The sequence below is a fragment of the Furipterus horrens genome, unplaced genomic scaffold, assembly GCF_987537825.1.
Source record: "Furipterus horrens unplaced genomic scaffold, mFurHor1.1.pri manual_scaffold_5, whole genome shotgun sequence".
Lineage (NCBI taxonomy): Eukaryota > Metazoa > Chordata > Mammalia > Chiroptera > Furipteridae > Furipterus > Furipterus horrens.
In genome coordinates this window covers 146,675,586-146,696,123 of record NW_028327175.1, presented here as the reverse complement: position 1 = coordinate 146,696,123, position 20,538 = coordinate 146,675,586, and the positions used below count along the sequence as shown (strand labels likewise).

The window sequence follows — 20,538 nt, the reverse complement described above, 5'->3', positions numbered from 1 at the left end:
GGCTCCTGTGTTTGTTTGCCTCTGCGCCCCAGGTAGAGCTGTTGTTCCTGTTATGTTGTAAGGGGTGGAGCCTTAGGGATTCATCAGTACAGGGCGACCTGTTTCACCACGTTGTGGCCCTGTATATGGGGGAGGGGTCCGAGACGGAACAATGCTGCCTGTCCAGTACTGGCCCCTTTTCCAGGCACCTCTCCCACTTCCACACCAGACTGGTGCCCCTCCAGCTGTTGCCCTGGCCATCATTCCCAAAGTGGGTGGGTCTGCTGAGACCGGCAGTTTCGGCCTCCACCCCAACCCCCACTGTTCTGCACAGTCAGAAGCAATGAGGCTTGGTTTTCCCCAGTGCTGTTAGGTCTGGTGAGAAGCTGGTAACGCTCCTCAGGTGTCCCTCCTGACTTTTTAAAACCTGTGACTGTGCTTTCCACCAACCTGCTGCTGCTGCTGCTGCCACTGCCACCACCTGCTCTGCCCTCCTTCCTGTCTGGATGAGTGTTTCTTCTTTATATCTTTGTTTGCTGGACTTCCATGTAGTTTGATTTTCTGGAACTTCTGGTTGTTTTTAGTTTTGAGGTAGTTGTATTCCTTCTTAGTTGTGGAAGGAGATGCAGTGTGTCTGTCTGTGCCTCTATCTTGGTTGGAAGTCCTAAACCAAATCTTAATCAATATTTAATTCTAGGCATTTTTAATGCCACTTTTTTCAAGTGATATAAGCATAAAAATATCAGCAGAATATTTTCCCAAATGCAGATTGACACTTGCTCTCTTTTCTTCTGAACACTCAGGGTGAGATTATTACAGAGAGCTTTAAAACCCTGTTCTATATTATCATATTTGTTTGTTTTGAAGAGAAATGGGATAAGAGTTCTTATTTTTTTCCACATATGTAGGTCTTCCCTAAGCTTGCAAATTCCCTGCTATTGGTCTGTTTACTTGCACTACTGACAAGCTGCTTTGCTGATAACATAATTGCATGGTATTTGCTAAGAGTTATTTCTACAAAAAGAGCCACCACAGCATCTTGAAGATCTTTCCTTGAAAATGAGTAGAAATATAATTTGTTCTATAAAGAATAAAAAGAAAAATCAAGTCATTCTAGTCCATCAAACTCAGTTCGAATTTGAGGGAAAATGGGGAATTTGGAGTAATATTTGGAAGTGGAAATATTTTCACAATAGAAAGAAAATAGAATTATATGACAATTCCTGCAAAGAGCTTTCTTGATGTCACATTTTAAGAATCCAAAACAAAACCAATTATAATAAAGTAAGTTTTTATTTAAAAGTTTTTAGAACATTAATAAAACAAGGCCTATTTTATTTATTGAATATTTACTGTACATTTATTGAATATTACTGTACACTTATTGAATATCTAGAATAGTTGAATCCATAATAGAAAGTTTGATCACATGGATAAATCTCAATAATAAATATAAAACTCTAAACAGTTGAAAACATAAAATTCAGAGAAAAATCTGACCTTACACACTGAGTCCTAATGTATAACAGAAAATGCATAGAAAAAATGGTCTGTTTTCAGCCAAAAGCTGAATACAAGCCAGAAAATTTTAAATATGTGAATAGATAGACATTACTTGACAACATTAAAAGAAGTGTAAAGGACTTGTTCAAGGTAAAAAGGATGACTTAAGTCATTTTGCTGATTGCAATTTTAGATAGGAAGGCTGCATAGGAGCAGGAAAAAGAGTGAGGGAAATGCTTCTCTGAAGGAAGGAGACTGTGTGCAGCCTGGTTTTGTTTTCCTGGCTTAGTGGGTACATGTGTGGGAGTGGGCAGAAATAGGCAGAAGGATCTGAAATGAAAAACTATTCATCAGGGCCAAGGTTATTTGGAAATACAATAAGCCTTGGAAGATGAAGCTAGCATTTTCATCTTTCAAAGGGCTTTCCTCCTCCACGTAGAAAGAAATCTTTATATGCCCATAGAATATAGAGAATAGGCTTTTCCATCTTTTCTAGTTAGGAACTCCATGTCCAGTATCGAGCTGTCATTTGCCAAACCGTGGACATGCAGCAGGTGGTGATGTGCCAGTGGTACTCCATGGTGATTGGTACAGTCCTAGTTTTTACTGGGTCAGAGGAGCTATGGTACAAGAGACCAGAGGTAGTCCAGGACTCAAACAAATAAGAATCTCTGGACATTTCAAGATTTACAGAAAATTTCCTTCCCTTCTCTGGAAGGAGGCTATTGAACTAAAGATGATTTCAATTAACCAGCTGGTGGGAGTGTGTTCTAATAGAGTGATCATTATATTTTACAACTTGGAGTTGGTTGATCGGGAGATGTACTTGTTTTCGACTATAGTCTTCAAATGTTTCCTCTATTCTGTTTTGCACTGTTATATTACTATTTAGTGTATCATTTTTCTAATATATGAAGCAAGAAGTTTAAATATGTGAATACATCAGGGAAGGTATGTCATGGACTGAGTCAGATAGCTTCTTAAAGTATCTGTATATTCTGCTATTCAAGAGGATTACACCTAAAATACAACATATTACCTCTGAAGATCCAAACAAGAGGAAACAAATAAAAAGTTATAAACCCAGAGGTCTTACCTTTTTTTCCCTTCAAGGATTATCACATTTTCCTCTGCCTGCCAAGGCAAATGAGACCAGGCTTGTTACTGCCACAGGTCTCCAAAATTGAACTGCCTCCTAATGGGGACAATAGATGCTGATAGGCCTTCCTGATGTTAGTCACTGCTGTTCACGGCCATTTTTTCCCAGTCCCACCATTGCTGTAGCTGATATCTTCACCCTGATGAATTGGCTGCCACATTTGGGAGGCACACTTGGTATATTGAAATCTTCAGTATATTCTCTGAAAACTTTAATTCATGAAAGTCATACAGTATTCCAAGCAGTATTAGCTTGTGCCTTTAATATCTCAATATCTTCAGGGTCTCTAGGGTTATATTTCACCAAGTGTTGGCCTGCCAATACAGTAATGGGTGTTTCAGATACAAAGAATTTCAATAGACAATGGATTTGGGAAACAGTAGGTTATACAGAAGTACACATATCTCTACACCATAGACCTTCATATAGGAGTCTTATATATTAATGTACATTGTGAATTTCAAAAAATAAAATAAAATGTAATTTTCTACAATTGACCGTGGGGTTTTTTTGTTTGTAAACTTTCTGATAGGATAACTTTTCAAAGAATGCAATCTGGAAAAGAACATTACTAGGTTTTAGAGAAGAAAAAGACTATTTCTAGGCCTAAATATCGAATAGACTTTTAAGAATACAAATACAACTGCAACAACTCTCTTTTTACCTAAAAGAAAAAAGCTTATGGATAATTATAAATTATCTTGAGGGAAATACAATGATCCGAAGCTCACTAGATTGCCAAGTTAAAAGTATGGTAACTAGTTGGAAAAAATTTTAGTGTAAAATGTTACTGGAAAGAGATATTTTAAAAGTTATATGTTTAGTTTTAAAATGAAAATCCTACTCAGGTCATGTTACATGTAATTTTTTTTGATGGCTTTGCCAGATCTCTTTCTCCTTTCCTCCACATATCCCCAGAAATAAATCATAGCTCTATCCTTTATTGCTTGATGAGCAAGTTAATCTCTCTAAACTTCAGTTTTTGTATTTTTAAAATAGGAATAATAGTAATAATAGCTAACATATTTTAGGCAAATTAATTGAGATGAAAAATTTAATACATCTAGCATATGCCTGATATACAGTAAGAATGAACCACACACACACGTAACTGTTATGCATGTTTGAGAAAGTGTAAAATAGGGTGAGATTGTTGAGCCTGTTCATAGATTAGAGCTCAGAATATACACTCATTTTCCCAATTGTCCCAAATGTCATGGCTTAGAAAAATTCTAAAATGTATCAACTCCTTTTCCTCCACATGACTGTTGCAACACAGGGCAATGAGAAGGCAATGGAATTCTGTATTAAATCACTGGGTTTGTCAACACTGCACAGTGTTATCCTCCTCTAATTTAACTACCAATTTGAAAAGACAATTTTATGTGCCAGAATTCATGAGTGATGGGACAGTTGTTCAGATAACAGAAATATATCCTATGCTAAATTTAGTTAATTAAACTTCTTCAATTACACTCTCATCATATCCTTGTACTCCCTCTTTCATAACAGTCATCACACTTGACGTTATTTATTTCACTTTTGCTTTCCACACACAAATGAAACCTCAGTACCAGCAGGCAGTATGTGTTTCTTGGTGGTAACCATGTGTCCAGCACCCAAAGGGCCCTCTAATGCCCAGAGTAGGAGCCCCATCAATCTTTGTTCTACTGAGAGCCATGCTGTACATTTTCTATTTGTGACAAAACATGACTTTGATTACTTTACATAGATATACTACTCCTGCAAAAATTCAGAAATGCTTAAATTAAGTAAAAACAAAACAAAGACAAGTTTAGAAAACTTAAAAAAAAAAAAGCTTCCAGTATAAGTTTTAATTCCCCCCCAAAAAAGTTGATTTAAGTTTATGATTTGTGTTTAAAAGAGACTCATGTAAAACAGAAAATAGGAAAAGAAAAAAAAAATTATTTGTCTGAATATGGAGCCTCTTTTGAATTGATGTGCAGAACCACAAGTGGAGGGACAGGTCAGAAAAGAATAGGATGAAAACCAAGAGGGGAAACAAAACGTCACAAGACAGATATATGAGACACATATATAGAGGGTCTCTGATAATGGGAAACAGAGCTGGTAAGAGGCAGAGGAGAAATCAACTACTTAGTTTGCCAAGGAATACTTGGCATCAGCACCATAAGCCTGAAGAGATTTCAGTGGGCAGGGCAGCCAACAAGTTCTATGTGGGGAGTCGTAACATGAGACAGTATTACAGTAGTAATAGAAGTAATTTTGTGTGAGAGCTTAAGATTGGGGCCAGAATTCTCTATATTTTCATTATTTTTAAAAAATATGTTCAGAATATAACCAGTTATTTATTTTCTATCAGGAAAAGTATTTTATTCAGAACAGTTTTTACCCATGATTTAAGAAAAAAAAAATTGCTATCTCTTTCTCTTTACTTTTTATGAAGAACCTACCATTAATTTGTAATCTCACCTGCAAAATTCTGTTTTCTTCATAGGCTCATAAAAAAGATTTCTTAAATATGCTTTCTGATATGCCAAAGTAGAAATCACTTATGTGATTACTTTAGACTCTGCTTTAGAATAATAAATAAATAAAATTATTTTTTTTCTTCCTAGCTAGCTGCACCTTTAGGTGTGGTTTTACATGAGGCCAAATTTTAAGTTTACTAGTATAATTTTTTTTAAAGAACATAGTGTTGGTCTAGTTGAGAACTACAGTAAAATTCAGGATAGGCTTTAGAGAAATGAAAACTAGTTATTGTTCAGACTGACAAAAATAAAACTAAAGAAAGCAAGCTATGAAGTGTCTTAGTAAGAAAATGGTTAACAAGAGGACAGAAAAGGAAACGTTTCTATTTGCCAATACTACCCTCTAGTGGACTAACAGGCAACAGAAAGGGGCTCAGCTTTGGAGAGGGAAGCTTATCCTTAATTTGATGCGTAATAGAACACTTGTACAGAAGCAGACCGCGTGTACGTTTTTCTTCAGACATCTCTGAAGCATAGACCCAACTATTTATTATGCTCATTGGCATTACATTTCTATAAATGTTATCATTTGATATAAAGCACTATGCAAGAACTATGTGCAACTGACTGTCCATCTTAGCTATAATAAAAGATTGTAACCCCAAAATGTGTACAATGTACCATGAGAAGAGGTACTGTTACAATAATTGTATTGATTAATTATAATCCTGTCAATTGCAAGAAAACTAACGTTAGAGAGACAACCTTTTAGTGGTCTTCAGTTATATGGAGCCTCAGATTTGCATCTAATCAGTTTGTGAGGCCAGATTATGAAATGGACACTTTACATTGAGTCAGGAGACAGATCTATTCAGCACTGTTAGCAGCTACATTGACATAATTGAAAAATATCATATATTTCCCCTGTAGAATTAAATTATCCAAAAAAAAGAAAACAAACCAAAACAAAACTTGGAACATTAAGGTTTTCAATGCCCCATGGGAGGAGGAAGAAGAACATTCATAACATATTGAGTTTATATGATTTTGGGAATCTGTATATAGAAGATTTACAACGCTGGACTCCTTCTTACATGAACTCCAGAAGCTACAATTTAGAGGTGGAATAGGATTTCCACCCTTTTAATTATAGGGTTCACGCATGAAAGTAATCGGTCCTCTTGAAAAGAGCAGGAGATAGTGTGCATGCAAGTGTTTTCTATACAGTATTTACTCTATTCTGAAACCTCAAGATCAGCACCTTACCCTGCCATCACTATGGAGAATCACTGCTTCCTTGGTTCATCTACTTGTTCAGATTCTAAAGCTTATAATTTACAAAAGAACTATTCATGTTTTATGAAAGAGAATGTTAATAGTATATGTCAAAATGGAGAAAAATTTTATTTACTTTTTATTTTTCAGTTTTGCTTACAGCTCAAGGTCTCCTATTTCTTCTTAGAGTTCACAGGTTGCTTCATATTCATAATTCAGAAGTCAACTTTATGGTGAACGTAAAACAAGCTCTATTGGATTGTAATAGATAATTATCCTGACCTCTTTGCAAAGAGGTGTTTATAATCAGTTAATTAGTGTGTTTCTAATTTACATGGTACAAGAAAACTGTTGTATCAGAGCAAATATCAAAGCCTATGTAGAATAATTTTCTTCTTTCTTTTTAATAACAAGGGAGAAAAGCTGACCTGGAGAGTAAGGTAATTAACAGGTGTAGCTTTGGGCTCAAATATGTTTGACCCAGATTACCCAAAACACTGCAGGGCATAATAATTATGTTAAAATAAATAATTTTAAGAATTTTAAATCAGCCAAGTTAATAACTTATTTTGTATTTGTTTTTTGAGGAAAAAATGCTATGCTATTGTCTATAAAAGAAAAAATTCTTATGTAAAAAATTGGTCCTATGTGTTGATAATGTAGAGGAGCTCTGGCAATTTACTCTGAGTGCCATTCTGAAGTGAGAGTAATGGAATTGAGAGGATGGAAGGCTGACAGTGGTAAATGGATTGTATGATATAAGAAATGGAGCCAGTCAAGTAACCAGTTACCTAACCCAGTTTCAACACAAGCACTAAACTTTTAATTGTGTTTTACAGGATATGAATGATTACCCTCCAGTGTTTAGTAAACGCCTCTACAGAGGGATAGTGGCTCCAGATGCTGCGAAAGGTACACCGATCACAAGTGTTTATGCTGAAGATGCAGACCCTCCTGTAAGTGGAAGACATCGATTAATACTCTGAACTGTAGTGAGAAAAATCTTTAACACTCATAATTGAATGGCCCAGTTCCCAAGGCACCACACATGGTTTGTGTGTTTCACTCTGCTCACTCATACATTTTTTACACTCCTGCCTGTTGCATCCACAGGTACAGACCACATTTCAAATAGTTATTTTTGAACTTAGACTATCAGGGATATGTTTTTTGTTTCACTGGAATTCAAAATTTACTGTTTACTAGTTTATCTAGTACTAATGATAAATATATACGTAAAGAATTATCTATATTTGGAACAAGTATTATTTGGGTTATTTATTTAGATAGTTTAGCCAAGATAGGTTTTATTCTTACATATTTTGTACTTTATTTATATATGGCTATTTTGTTATCAAACTAAATAAACATATGGCATAATACTTACATTGAATGTGTTAATTTCAGTAAACTAAAATTTTAATATAGCTTTCAGAACATATTTACTAAGTTATTTTCTTATCTAGGATATTACCTCTTTTACATATCACATATTGCTTTTCATGACTGAGAGGTTCTAATTAAAATATTATTATAGCAGAAGTGAGTAAAATTTTTCTGATGTTATTATATTAATGTATTAAAAAGAGCATATAGAAGTAACAGTATCTATATAAAAATGCATTCTATAAGTAACTTTAGTATTTTATAAATATTAATTATGTATTCTCATAATAACAAAATGATGAATATTTATTTATTTATTTATTTTACTTAGAGTGAGTTCACACTATAAATTAGTGGCTAACATATTATTAAAAATGAAAGGTATCAAATAAACAATGTTAGAAAAGTGAGAAAATAGAAAATGACCTGAATTTTATAAGTGATTTAAAAGTTCTGCTTCATATTACTAACATAAATAATATTTATGTAATGCTACTTATTTAATAAAAGGTGAATAGAATACATAACAATTTTTAGCTTCAAGTGTGACAAGTCACATAAAGTCATTTGTGACTAAAAAGTCTTGAAAATAATGTTAACATGAAGTCAGTGACCTTTCACTCAGAAGCTCCTTTCTTTGAGTGTGTTAAAATATCTTCAAAATATTTAATGCTTCTTGGGAAATATGATAGGCAAAAATTTATTAGTGCTGAACACACCAATAGAGGTGGTGAATGTGAAATTGGTAGTTTGTCTGCCTCTTTAGGTAAACTGTCAGAGATAAAAGTAATAATAATAATAAAACTTTGAAATTAGGAATATACATTCAGTTCTATTCAAGACATGCTTTGAACATCAATTCCATAGTGGTCATTGTGCAAACCAATCTTTGCTCTCCAGAAACTGATTCTAAACTTACAGGAGAAAAGAAACTGCTTATAGAAACTATATAACACACTGTACTAAATAAATGTAAGCAAACCCAGCATTTAGCATATTCAGATTTCAGAGACATATTTATTAGTGTAGAATTTAATGGCATCAATGATGAAAAACTAAAAGTAAGCTTGCTGGTCACCTATGTGGGACAGACCCCAAAGTCTTAGTATGGATGGCAAGATCCAATCCTTCACCTTTGGCACCTGCGACTTTGTTACCTGGCTTGACATTCAGATTACTCTACCATTGTGAGAGAAGTTGTCTTAGTCCATTGTCTGTTCTAAAAAGCGATATTATTATGTAGAGAAGAGATCTTGTTATTACACTCTGCCTCTCTTTTATGGAAATTTACCAGGCTCAAATTCCATATATTTTTAAAAGAAGTTATTAGGTTTGCATTCCCAATATTTTTTAAAATATAATATCTGTTAGTGGCTTTTAAATAGATAAGAGGTGGATGCCAGTCATTCAGTTGGAACATTGAGCATACCTTATTTGTTAGTGAATGTGTATGATATCAGACTCAGTTTCAAACCTTGAAACATTAGCAATATTTTGGTATAACTAATATTCAGCACTGAGTTCACCAATTATTGATGCAAACTGGGTCCCTTAAATGAATTGTCTTTATCCAGTTTGGCTGCATCTACACCAATTTGAAATAAAAGCTTAGTTCCATGAAAATTTTCAGAAAACAAATATTACATTACACAATTTTAAAAAATATTATGATTGATTTTTACTTTTATTATTTTATGTTGGTATTTGTTGGATGAGTTTGCCACATGTTTTCTACTCTGTTCCTATTATAAACATTTATTAATTATAAGAAGAAAATTTCAATTTCATACCTTTCAGGACTCCTATGTCAATTCTACTACAAGGGGCTGTAAGTAACTATGGTTACATTATATGTACTTACTGGCCTCTTTCCAAATGAGAAAGCAATGTCCTTGAGGGCAAGAGTCAAAACTTACTCCAGTTTGTATTGCCACATCTAACTCTATGCTTGGTACTTAGAAGTTTGTTGGAAAACATTTGTTGAATAATTGAATAAATAAATTAGTTAATGGTTATTTCTATGCTCTTCATAATTGACAAGTTGCCAGTTCTTTGGAAATTTAGTTATTTGTGACCCTGAGAAAATGTCTTAGTCTGTAAAGCCTCAGTCTGGTCATTTGATGGCTGTGAAAGTTAAGCAGGGTGATGCATATATAATGCTTAGCATAGCTTCTACAACCTCCTATAGGTATTGTTGAAATTCAGCAATAATAATTTATTTCTAGAGGTTAGCCACATCTTTTTCAAGGCATCTTTTTTTTCTTTTGATTGAAGTGAGAACCACCCATTTTAAACTACACGATCACAACAATATCTTTTGAAGTATCAGATAGAGAAACTGGGTAAAGTCTTAAAGCCAGAGAGAGCATTGTTGCTGAATATAAATCAAGAATTATAAAATGCATGTTGTGCAGAACTAAAGTGCTCTAGAGGGAAAAGTATTCAAGGGATATATATATATTTTTCCCACTGAATTAAAGTCGTTAGGACTTTTATTTTCTGCTTTGCTTTTGTGGCAGCATTCACATTATGTGGTTCACCAGAGATGTGAATAGTAAATGACTAATTATTTTGGATATTAAATATTGCTAATAATTTTTTTCTGATCATTGGAGATGTCTCACTCCAAACTTTCACAAAACACAAAACTGCAAGTGTAATTTTCCATCTGCATATATTTATTCTTTCTGAAGCTACAGGTTAAACCCCATGATACAAAAGTTCTCTTCGTGGGCTGAGTGCCTGACAGAATACTGTCCTTTGTGAAAATGTGGACATGGAAAAATTGGAATAAATAAATGAAATTTACATTATGTTCATTTTCAAGAAAGTATGAGGGACCCACAAAGGATTACCTTTTCATTTTTGTATGATTCTTTTCATTTCATGCATTTTAGGGATTTGTAAGATTCTTCTCTAAAGTAAAGTAGTAATTGAAACTTGTTTAATATTAGCAATTTAGACAAAGTTTTGTTTATTTTCATATATTGGTATAGAAGTTATTTAGGCATTGAAGACTTCTTTTCTTAGGTTTTGATATTGGTTTATGAAATAAATATATTCCATAAAAATGATCTTGTATAGTAATGATCTCAATAGTAATTGGCTTAAAAATCAGTAAGTATTCTCACTATACTTTTTCTGAGTATTTGTATAAAAGAACAATAATTGCAAATATGAGGTATTTATTTTTCTCTTTGTAAAGATTTTGAGTGCTACACTAGTCATTCAGAGTTCAGACAAGCTACCTGAGGAATTGTATTTAAAGTGCTTTCACAGGTGGCTTTTACATCCTTCTCAGCCATTCAAGGGCACTTTTGTTGATCTCTAGAGAGTAAAAAAGATGGTCATTTTTTTTCTTTTATTGTGTATAACTTGTGTTTTATTAAAACAGCATGCCATCAGCAAATAATGCCATATTATTTTGATGATCTTCTCCAAATGCTTAACCTTTCACATAGCTATTATGTTGTGGTCTATTAACAGAAGCATAACAGTAGAATGAGAACAACAATGAATTCTCTTTATCCATGATTTCCTCCTTGCTTTGTGTGCAGTAGTTAAAACTATACAGAGCTGAGTGTTATAAGATTATATGTTTAAATCCTGATGATATAAGCTGTCCTTTATCATGAGATGATATTTCCACAGTTCTATTTTTCTTCACTCACCACATACTGACTCGTATGGTTATGCTATATCGATTTAGGTTATTGCCAGCAATGTTGTGAAAACTCTGGTTTTAAAGATGAGCGCCTACAAACCGTATTTTCTGACCCAGGACCCTGTGGGGAACGTACACAGCTCAGGGAGTTTTCCCCTCACATCACAGCCATTAAGGAAATAATCAAGAACTGTTTTCATGGTGCATGTCAGCTTGTGAAAATTGAGAAGATAAAACACCAGCTTTAGTCCCTTTAGTCTCAAATACTTAATTTTAAAGCACACCCTGGAACAGCTGGGACTTCATCTTTAACATTACAATGGGTTATAATTAGATTTGAAAGTGTAAATGAGTATAAAAGGGACGGTTTTATAAGAAAGTTTATACATGATTAATGTCAAGAAAAGGCTTATGTGTTTTAAGAATCTGTGTTATTTTCTTTCCTTGTTGTAGCTGATAGTTTTCTTTCAAGAACAATTATATTGTTAACATTACTTGAAATCAATATTAGATTTAACTGTTTGTGATGTAAATGTTGCTCTTCTAATTAAGAAACCGCCATTCTTATCAGAGCTAAAAAAATGGCTAATGGCTTAAATAATTTCCTTCGAGTTTCTTACCAGAGAAAATGGGAACAGAGCCTTTGAAAGAGTAGCTTGGTTTCTCATGCATTAATTCTTGGCCTTAACACCCTCAAAGGCAGGCAGGGTAACTCTTGGTCTTATTGTTATCCATTTTACAATTATTCCATTCCCATAAATGATAGCTTTACTTAGGTAGGTAGTGGACTTCAACCAAACATGGGCCTGGCACAATACAGATGCTTTAGAATACCTACTGAATGAATAATTCAATCAGAAAACATTTATTGTGGATTTAACATAAGGATATGACAAGACAAAAACAGATAAAGTCATGATGAAGTATATGAAAGGTGCCAAGAAATGAGTGTACCTTGGTGTAGTCTGAGCCTGCTATTGACAGGAATTCAACTTTAAAACTGTAGGGGATTCACTTAAGTGTGGGTAGAAGAGATTAGCATTGGAAATGTATCCAAAAATGGCAGTCAAACTATGCATCATATGTTCATGAATTTGTCTAATATGATTTGAACTATGCCCAACTCAATAAATGTTAGCTATTGAAAAGAATACATTAAAGCTGTTTTTAGCTACTCATTTAGGGACAGGAAATATGGCAGATATGGTTTTATGAACCATGTTTCATTATCTAGTAAATAGAAGCTTACTAAGAACTTACAATTAGGACAGAGACAAAATTAAAGCTATATATTAAAACAATTAATTTCTCGTGATACACAGTCTTCATTGGATTAGATAATACATGAAACCAGGAGTTGAGTTAGCAGCTACTGCCTTCATTTAAGTATGAAAATGATAAGGTGGATAATGGAAATGGGGGAAAGGAAGAATTAATAGTGATCGGGCCAGAAGCTGAAGGTCACAAACAGAATAAAAGCACAATCTGAAGTGTCTCAAGATTTTCTAGCTGGAGTAAAAAGATATTTGTGATTTTTTGTTAATAGGAATATGGTATATAAAAACAGGAAGCTATTTTAAGGAGAAAATGATGAGATTAAATTAGAACAAATTAAATTAAAAATTATTTCAAAACATCTAAGTTCAACCATCTACAGAACGATAGAAATCATCCAATTCCCTTCCTCAAACATGGAAGTGAAGAAAACTAAATCAGAGCATAGCTAGTGAAGGAGTAAGACTCTCCATATCTGTCCAGGAACCATAGTACCAGGGCTGGTAGGAAGCTATCTCTTGCCCAGAGTTATAGATTCACCAAACAAAGGAATATATAGCACTTGCTGAGGCTGGAGGAAGATGGCAGGTTGGGGCCAAAATGTGTTTGCATAGGTCAACAACACCATGAGGAAGACGAGGATATCTGGTTAATTTGTAATGTATGGGGCACTAAAGAAGAAACTGGGACTTTGAACCGTCACCGTGACCACTTTACCATCACTTGATCTCTTCCTAACTGAACCAGAGCTGAGTGTTCTATACTCAGGTTGCTGTATGACCAGACTGCTATGTACTATAGCTAAATACTATAGCTCATCTGGCTTTAAACTGTCTCCTCCACCCAGCATGATAATATAGAGCCTTCTACCACACTTCTCTGCCCAATGCCAAGCCATCTTTCCCACTGAGTCAAGGAATCTCAAAACAATCAGGAAAATTTTATTGTCAGGAACATTATCAGTTATGTTACAGACTATCACATCAGAGGGATTCCCATATAGCCGTGATCATTAAGTTGAAGTAGTCTGTGAATTTCCAGCACAGCAGGATTTTATGAACATATAGCAACAAGACTGAAATGTAAGAACCCAATACTCAGTGAAAATAGTAAGAAAAAGAAAATAATACCATCACATAAAGTTTTTAAAAAGCAAAATTGCACATAATAGTATCAGTTAGATTTAACTACCCAAATGCTTCAGAATAAACCATACCAAAATATCCCCAGTTCATTACAAAGATATATTTTTGTGCATGGGCCTTTAGGGCAGCTGGGTAGCTGGCCTTGGTTTCAGGTAAAGATTGAGTTCATGTCTATTCCACATGCCTCCTTCCTCAGGAATCCATGACTGAGCAGGCCTGCTTTTCACACAGTGAAGGAGAGGATTACAAAATAACTTGCTTAACCACAAGATCACATGCAAAACCACTGGTTGTGTGTCACAGTGCCTCACATTCTATTGCCCAATGCAAGTCACATGGCCAAGCCCAAAATCACTGGGGCAGGAAGTAGAGGAAAAAGGAATGGATATTCATTAAACAAAACACAACGAACCACAACAGTCTAGTTGAAAATACTCTTTAAATGTGTTAAAATGACTGCCTTTGATGGGGAAAGGAGGCCATTCTATTAAGTAGGGATGAGATGTAAGGATAAATTGGCATAAACAAATGAGATGTAAGTATGCCTTACCTGGGATGGTAGCTCAGTTAGATAGAGCATCATCCTAATATGGCAGCATTGCAGGTTTGATCTCCGGTGAGGGCACATACAAGAAACCACCAATGAATGCATCAGTAAGTGGAACAACAAACTAATGTTTCTCTCTCTCTCTCTCTCTCTTTCCCTACCCCTTCCTCTCTCTCTCTATAAAATTAATGAACAAAATTTTAAAAGAGAAGTAAATACACCTGGAAGGTTCAGTGATGAAAATCTCCTATAAACTGTGGATAATATTTAACTTATATTTCTGTACCTGTGGCCCAAACAAAACAAGAATCCCTCAATATTCATTTATTATAATATGTGAACCCAAGATTATTTAAAGGCACTGCATTAATTGTTAAGGATGAAATTTTCATGTTTCCCAGCCTTAGAATTTCAAACATAAAGAGACAGAAATAATGAAAAATCAATCATGTAAATAAAAACGACAAACGGTGGAAAGCTGTAAGCAGACAAGAGGGAGACTGGTTTTGTCTGGCAAAGCAGGGCTGTCTCTGAAGGAGAGATCAAAGGCTGAGGTCTGAAAGAGAAATAGTTGCTTCTAAGGCAAAATGGTCTGACACAAGAATTAGACTCTCAAGTAAGAGGAAGAAAAATAAGTTTCAAAAACTAAAGGAGGCAATTTTGTAAGGAGGCTGGAGAGGTAAGTCTGAGTCAGACGGTATTGAGTTTGGTGGCCATAAAGACAGTGTTAAGATGTTTTGTTTCATCCTAAGAAAAATGTGAGGATTTTAAGACAAAAGATAGGGTTGCTAATTACTAGCTCTAGTTCAAGTTTATCTCTATTTTTAAATTCCCTTGGTTTTATGAGTTGGTTTGTGTGAAGAGAATTAAATGGGTGTCCACTGTTACCTTATAAAATTTAAAAATATCTAAATGAAGATATTTTAAAAGAAATATGTTGTTATTTGGTGTCTTTTTTAGATTGACTTATGTTTACCTTTGAAAAACATTTCCCAAAAGAGTTCGTGGTAAATAATCTGGAGGTAAATTTCTTAACATCTTTAATAGTCACGTTAATACATTATCTGTAGAAACTGAATTATACTGTGCAGAAATTATATTAAGTCAGTGATATATGGCATAAGGAACTTGCTTATAAAAGTATCAACTCACTATGCTGTCAAAATATAGTAGTCATTGCAAGTGTTAAAAAACAGGGTTGGGGAGAGGTAGAAAGAGAGCATATTATCTTCCCAGTGGTTACACAGAGAATTTGACCTTCATTTCTTCTTAGTTTCCTTTAAAGATACCTTAGCATGCAGTTAAATCCACTAGAAAAGTTACTAAATTATTATGAGTGCAAAAAAAAAAAATCAAACTACTTTACATTACTCCCTGATGCAAATCATATTTGGTAGATTTTGTAAATTACACTGTTAGAAAATAAATCAGATTAGTTGCTTTCAAAGACATTAAGAGAAGGAATTTTGGAAACCATGTCAGAAAGAAAAATATCTTTGTGTACTTGAAAACAAATTACTTAATGTCTGTGTATAATGATAATAATAGGCTTAGTATTTCCTGACATAATGTAATTTCCATTATTATGAAGAAAATTGTGTAGGTCTGAGTAATTTCTTGGTAATTATGTTAAGAAAAATGACTAAATCAAAGTATCCCCTAATATTAAGCATTTATTATTTTGATTCATTAGAGACTCATTGAAATTCCCTATGTTTGTGAGTTTAGAACATCTTTCATACAGATCTCCAATTACCTTTTATAGTAATTAATTATGTTCTCACCATCATTAAGTCAAAACATACTGTGTTTGACACTCACTATAAGAATGAAAATCAAAAGTAAAGCGGTACTAAGTAATAAAAAATAGTTAAAATCTCAAAATATTTTTTGATATAAATTTACATTTATTCAGCTATGTTAATTATACCCACATGGTCATTGTACAGAAATATATTATACTTTTTGGTTTTTATAAGTACTATCATGATAGGACTTTTTTATTTATCATATTCCTATTATCTAGAAAAATTACCAGCTTCAGAATATCAGTATATCACCATATTTCTATGTATGTACTAATTAAATGACTATTGTAGTAGTATTGTCTCATATTAATATGTATAGAGTTTTACACGTCAAATTTAGTAAATAAAAGGACATCACAACATTGAAATCATGTCTTTCACATTTTGGAAACAGCATAATATTTAATCACATATTATTCTAAATTGTATTTGGAAAAAAACATAATATATGAACAAACACATTAATTAGTCTATTTAATAGATGTCATAAGTCATGTCCTTCCTTAGAGCTATTAAGGTTGGCAAACATCCCCAGAGTCCCATTAAGCCATTGACTAATGTCACTAGTGTTAGTGTTTGTGTTTAACTAGGAAAAATGAGATTGTATTCATAATCCTTTAAGTTACATAAAGTAGTTACTTAACTTCTTTAAACTTCATTTCCATATAAGAATAATAAGATCATTTCTTCACTGGACTGGTGCTCGCATTTAATGAAAAATGAAAACACTTCGTGAAATGTCAGGAACATAGATTTTAGTTAATATTTGCTCCTCGTTCTTGCTTTCAGGATGATGGCAAACATGCCTAACTTTGCCTCTGGTTTGGGACAATGCTTATTTTCTCATAACTTGTGAACTTTAGAATATTAATAGCTGGACTTACAAAGCCACTCTGGTGTCATCTGTGGTATTATAAAATTTAAAAATTAAGTTTTAATAAAACCACCGTGCTAATAGGGTTTTTTCCAATCTCCCCAAATGAACATAGTGTGGACAAAAGTATGTTTGAAGTTGTTCCTATGGAAAACAATGTAATAATAAATAATAATGCAAGAATAAACTCTGTTTCATATACTCACACCTATAAACCTACTTTTGTCCATTTATGTATATACATATATTAATAAAGTTCTTGTGAAAACTTTGTGGGATATTTTTTAAATAGAAATCTTTAATTTATGTCATTTAATGATGCATATCTACTTTTATCTCTGTAAGTATAAGGCAAATTTTTCAAAATCTTGGCAGATAAATTCTAGTTTGACGTTCTAATACTCAAATGACATAACATATCAGCCTCCACATATGACATAATCACTACAGTATCTACAAATAAAGAGTTTAAGGCACATTACATTTTCTTATGTCCGTCGTCGTCCGTCGGCAGCCGTCCCTCTCGAGAGACGATGGTGTAGCTTCTTAAGAGTCTATCTGCACCGCCGAGAATGGCTGTGCAGTCCGACTCGGGAGTGACATGGTATCTGTCTCTTCCCATGTAGAATCGACATCTTGTGATGACGCTGGAGTGTCCTCTCCAGTGAAGCTGAAGCTACAGAGCCTGGGCGGGGTGATATGGAGGGTCTGCTGTTGCCCATGCAGCAGACCCCCCCTCTCTTCGCAGCTGAAGGATCCAAGGGAAAGACGGAGTCAATACAGCTTGGTTTCAGGTGCGCCGCAGGAGTTGCCGGTGTTGACTACAACGTCGAACCGCCTTAGGGACTCTGGCTCCGGATTTTCTGTCGGGGTTTACTCCCTTAGCCTTTCCCCTGAAGAGGTATGCCGCAAGGCAGCGGAGGTTTTTTGGAGTCAGAGTTTTCCTTCTCTGATGTGCCCTGACTGGAAGATCGAACCAGCGACACTTAGCTCGCAGGCCGACGCTCAATCCACTGAGCCAAACCAGCCAGGGCATTTTCTTATGTAAGTGTCTACATAGAGGTGTAAAGTCCACCTGAATAGAAATCTGAAGATTTGTGTTCTAGATTTTCATTCATTTAGTACACACATGCTTCTCCTTTATAGCTTCATCATAAATGTTAGATAATTGTGTTTTCCTGTGTATCTTTTATCTTCCCCATCTGGTCAAATATGAGGCCCATAAATACAGAAGCATATCTTTCTCACCATTGCCTATCATCTTGAGAGACAAATATGAATAGCTATGGATGAGCATTTATGACTGGTGGGTTTTTAAATTGAAAACTTGCCAACAATTTAACCACATAATTAAGTAAATTTTTACAGGTCCTCTAAACCATGTATAAAATTATTCATGTAGCCAGGATTTCTGCAGTCACCAAAAATGTTGCTCAAAAATATCAGTCTTGTTCATCAATAGAATAAGCTCTACTATATAACTCAGATTTAATACGAGGGGAAACCCAAAAGAAACCTGACTTTATTTATTTTTAAAAAGTGTTTATTTATTCTTACATGTTTAAACTTCAGTCACCTTCAAAATACTCTCCATTTGATACAATTCACCTATCAGGAGTTTTTCCCACTGCAAAAAACAGGTTTTGAACTTGCTGATTTTGATCCCTTTCAGTGCCTGTTTTTTGTTTCACCTCTTCCACATCAGCCTAAACATTTCCCTTTGAGGACTTTTTTCATCTGGGGAAACAAAAAAAAAAAAACTCACTTGGGGCAAGATTGGGTGAATAGAGAGGGTGGGGCATAGGGGTCATACTGTTTTTGGTCAAAAACTGCTGAACACTCAGCGTGGTGTGTGCAGGTACCACAAATCACCCATCATGAAATGGGCAAACATTTTGAAGGAGTCTTCCAAAAAATTCACTGAAGCTGAATGCAGCTTCTCACAACAGCAGCTGGTACACTGATACAGATGGGTCCCTAGAATATTCACCTAGTTGGGGAAGCCTGCACTACAAGGGGCTCACCCTTCAGAATATAATTTGGCTTTTTTGACTCCTCCCTCATACCTCATACAGTGTAGTTGGTATAAGAGCACATCGTCTATAACCTATAACTGTAGATCATATGAGGATTCATTTATTTAAAAACATCCAGAGGATTATGTCATTATTTTAAATGATGACTTAACATCAGGATGTGTTTACTTACTGTAATAGGAAGTAACATGGGATATAAGCCAAAAAATGAGAAGTAAGGAAGAGATAGTACTTTACGCTCAGCCAATCCAGGGGAGAAAAAAAAAAAAAGGAAAAACTTTCATTATGGTAGATGGTTTCATTTTTTCACTACTCTACTCAGGAGTCTTTTTGAAGGAATATTTAGTCTTCTCCAGTCTTCTACTTTTGGGGATCAATGTTTTTATAGGTAATATTATTATCTCTTTTGTGAAACCTCTTCCCCAAAACCAAACTCACTGGCGTCGTCTTTACTTCCTTTCTGCTCACAAAAGTACATACCTGTGGCTACTGCAAACAGGAACATGAGTTAAATATACTTTCAGCTATACGGGACATAAAATACAGTCATTCCCATTATATCAGTATAGGTAATGGCTCCTAGCATTGTGCATCCTCGCAGCTCAGGATACACATATAATAAGCACTGTTCATGTTATAAATATTTGCTTAAGTAATTTTATTAACTTTATTTAAATAATGGCAAGCCCAAAATTCACCTGCTCATAAGAGCTCACAGTCAGTGAACAGAGATGAGCTGCAAACTCATAAACAAATGAATACATAACATACTCAGATAAGGATACATACTATAAAGAAAAGAAAATTTGACTCAGAGTAGTAGATAGGTAGGTATATACAGAAGCATCATTTGATAGCTGAATATTAGGAGGAGCAAGCCATTTATGAGTGTTGCAGGCAATGTTGATGATGTCCTTCCTTCTACTCACGCTGGGCTTTGTTTGTTGTTGTTCCTCTAGTTCTTATAGCTGTAGAGTTAGATTTTTTATTTGGGATTCTTCTATTGTTTTTAGGTAGGCATGTATTGCTATGAACTTTTCTCTCAGGACTGCTTTCGCTGTGTCCCATAGGTTTGGGGCTATTGTGTGTTCATTGTTTTTTGTTCCCAGAAACTTTATTTCTTCCTTGATGTCATTGTTAACCCATTTATTATTTAATAGCATGTTATTCATTCTCCATGGGTTTGAAAGTCTTTGTGTTTTTTCCTTGAAGTTGATTTCCAGTTTCAAGTCATTGTGATCTGAGAAGATGCTTGATGTAATTTTAATTTTCTTGAATTTTTTGAGGCTTGTTCCATGTCCTACCATGTGGTCTATCTTTGAAAATGTTCCATGCGCACCTGAAAAGAATGTATATTTTGCCTCTTTGGGGTGAAAAGTTCTATATATATATATATATATATATATATATATATATATATATATATATATATAT

At 34.3% G+C, this 20,538-nt stretch overlaps 1 protein-coding gene across 11 annotated transcripts in view; it reads left to right on the top strand.

Moving 5' to 3' along the window:
* PCDH15 (protocadherin related 15) overlaps nt 1-20,538 on the top strand; it is a 686,961-nt gene that overhangs the window by 513,335 nt on the left and 153,088 nt on the right. For all 11 annotated transcript variants that reach the window (XM_090279288.1, XM_090279289.1, XM_090279283.1 and 8 more), the window contains one exon: nt 7,209-7,325. In XM_090279288.1, the coding sequence (XP_090135414.1) occupies nt 7,209-7,325 (117 nt within the window). The remainder of the gene's footprint in view (nt 1-7,208; nt 7,326-20,538) is intronic.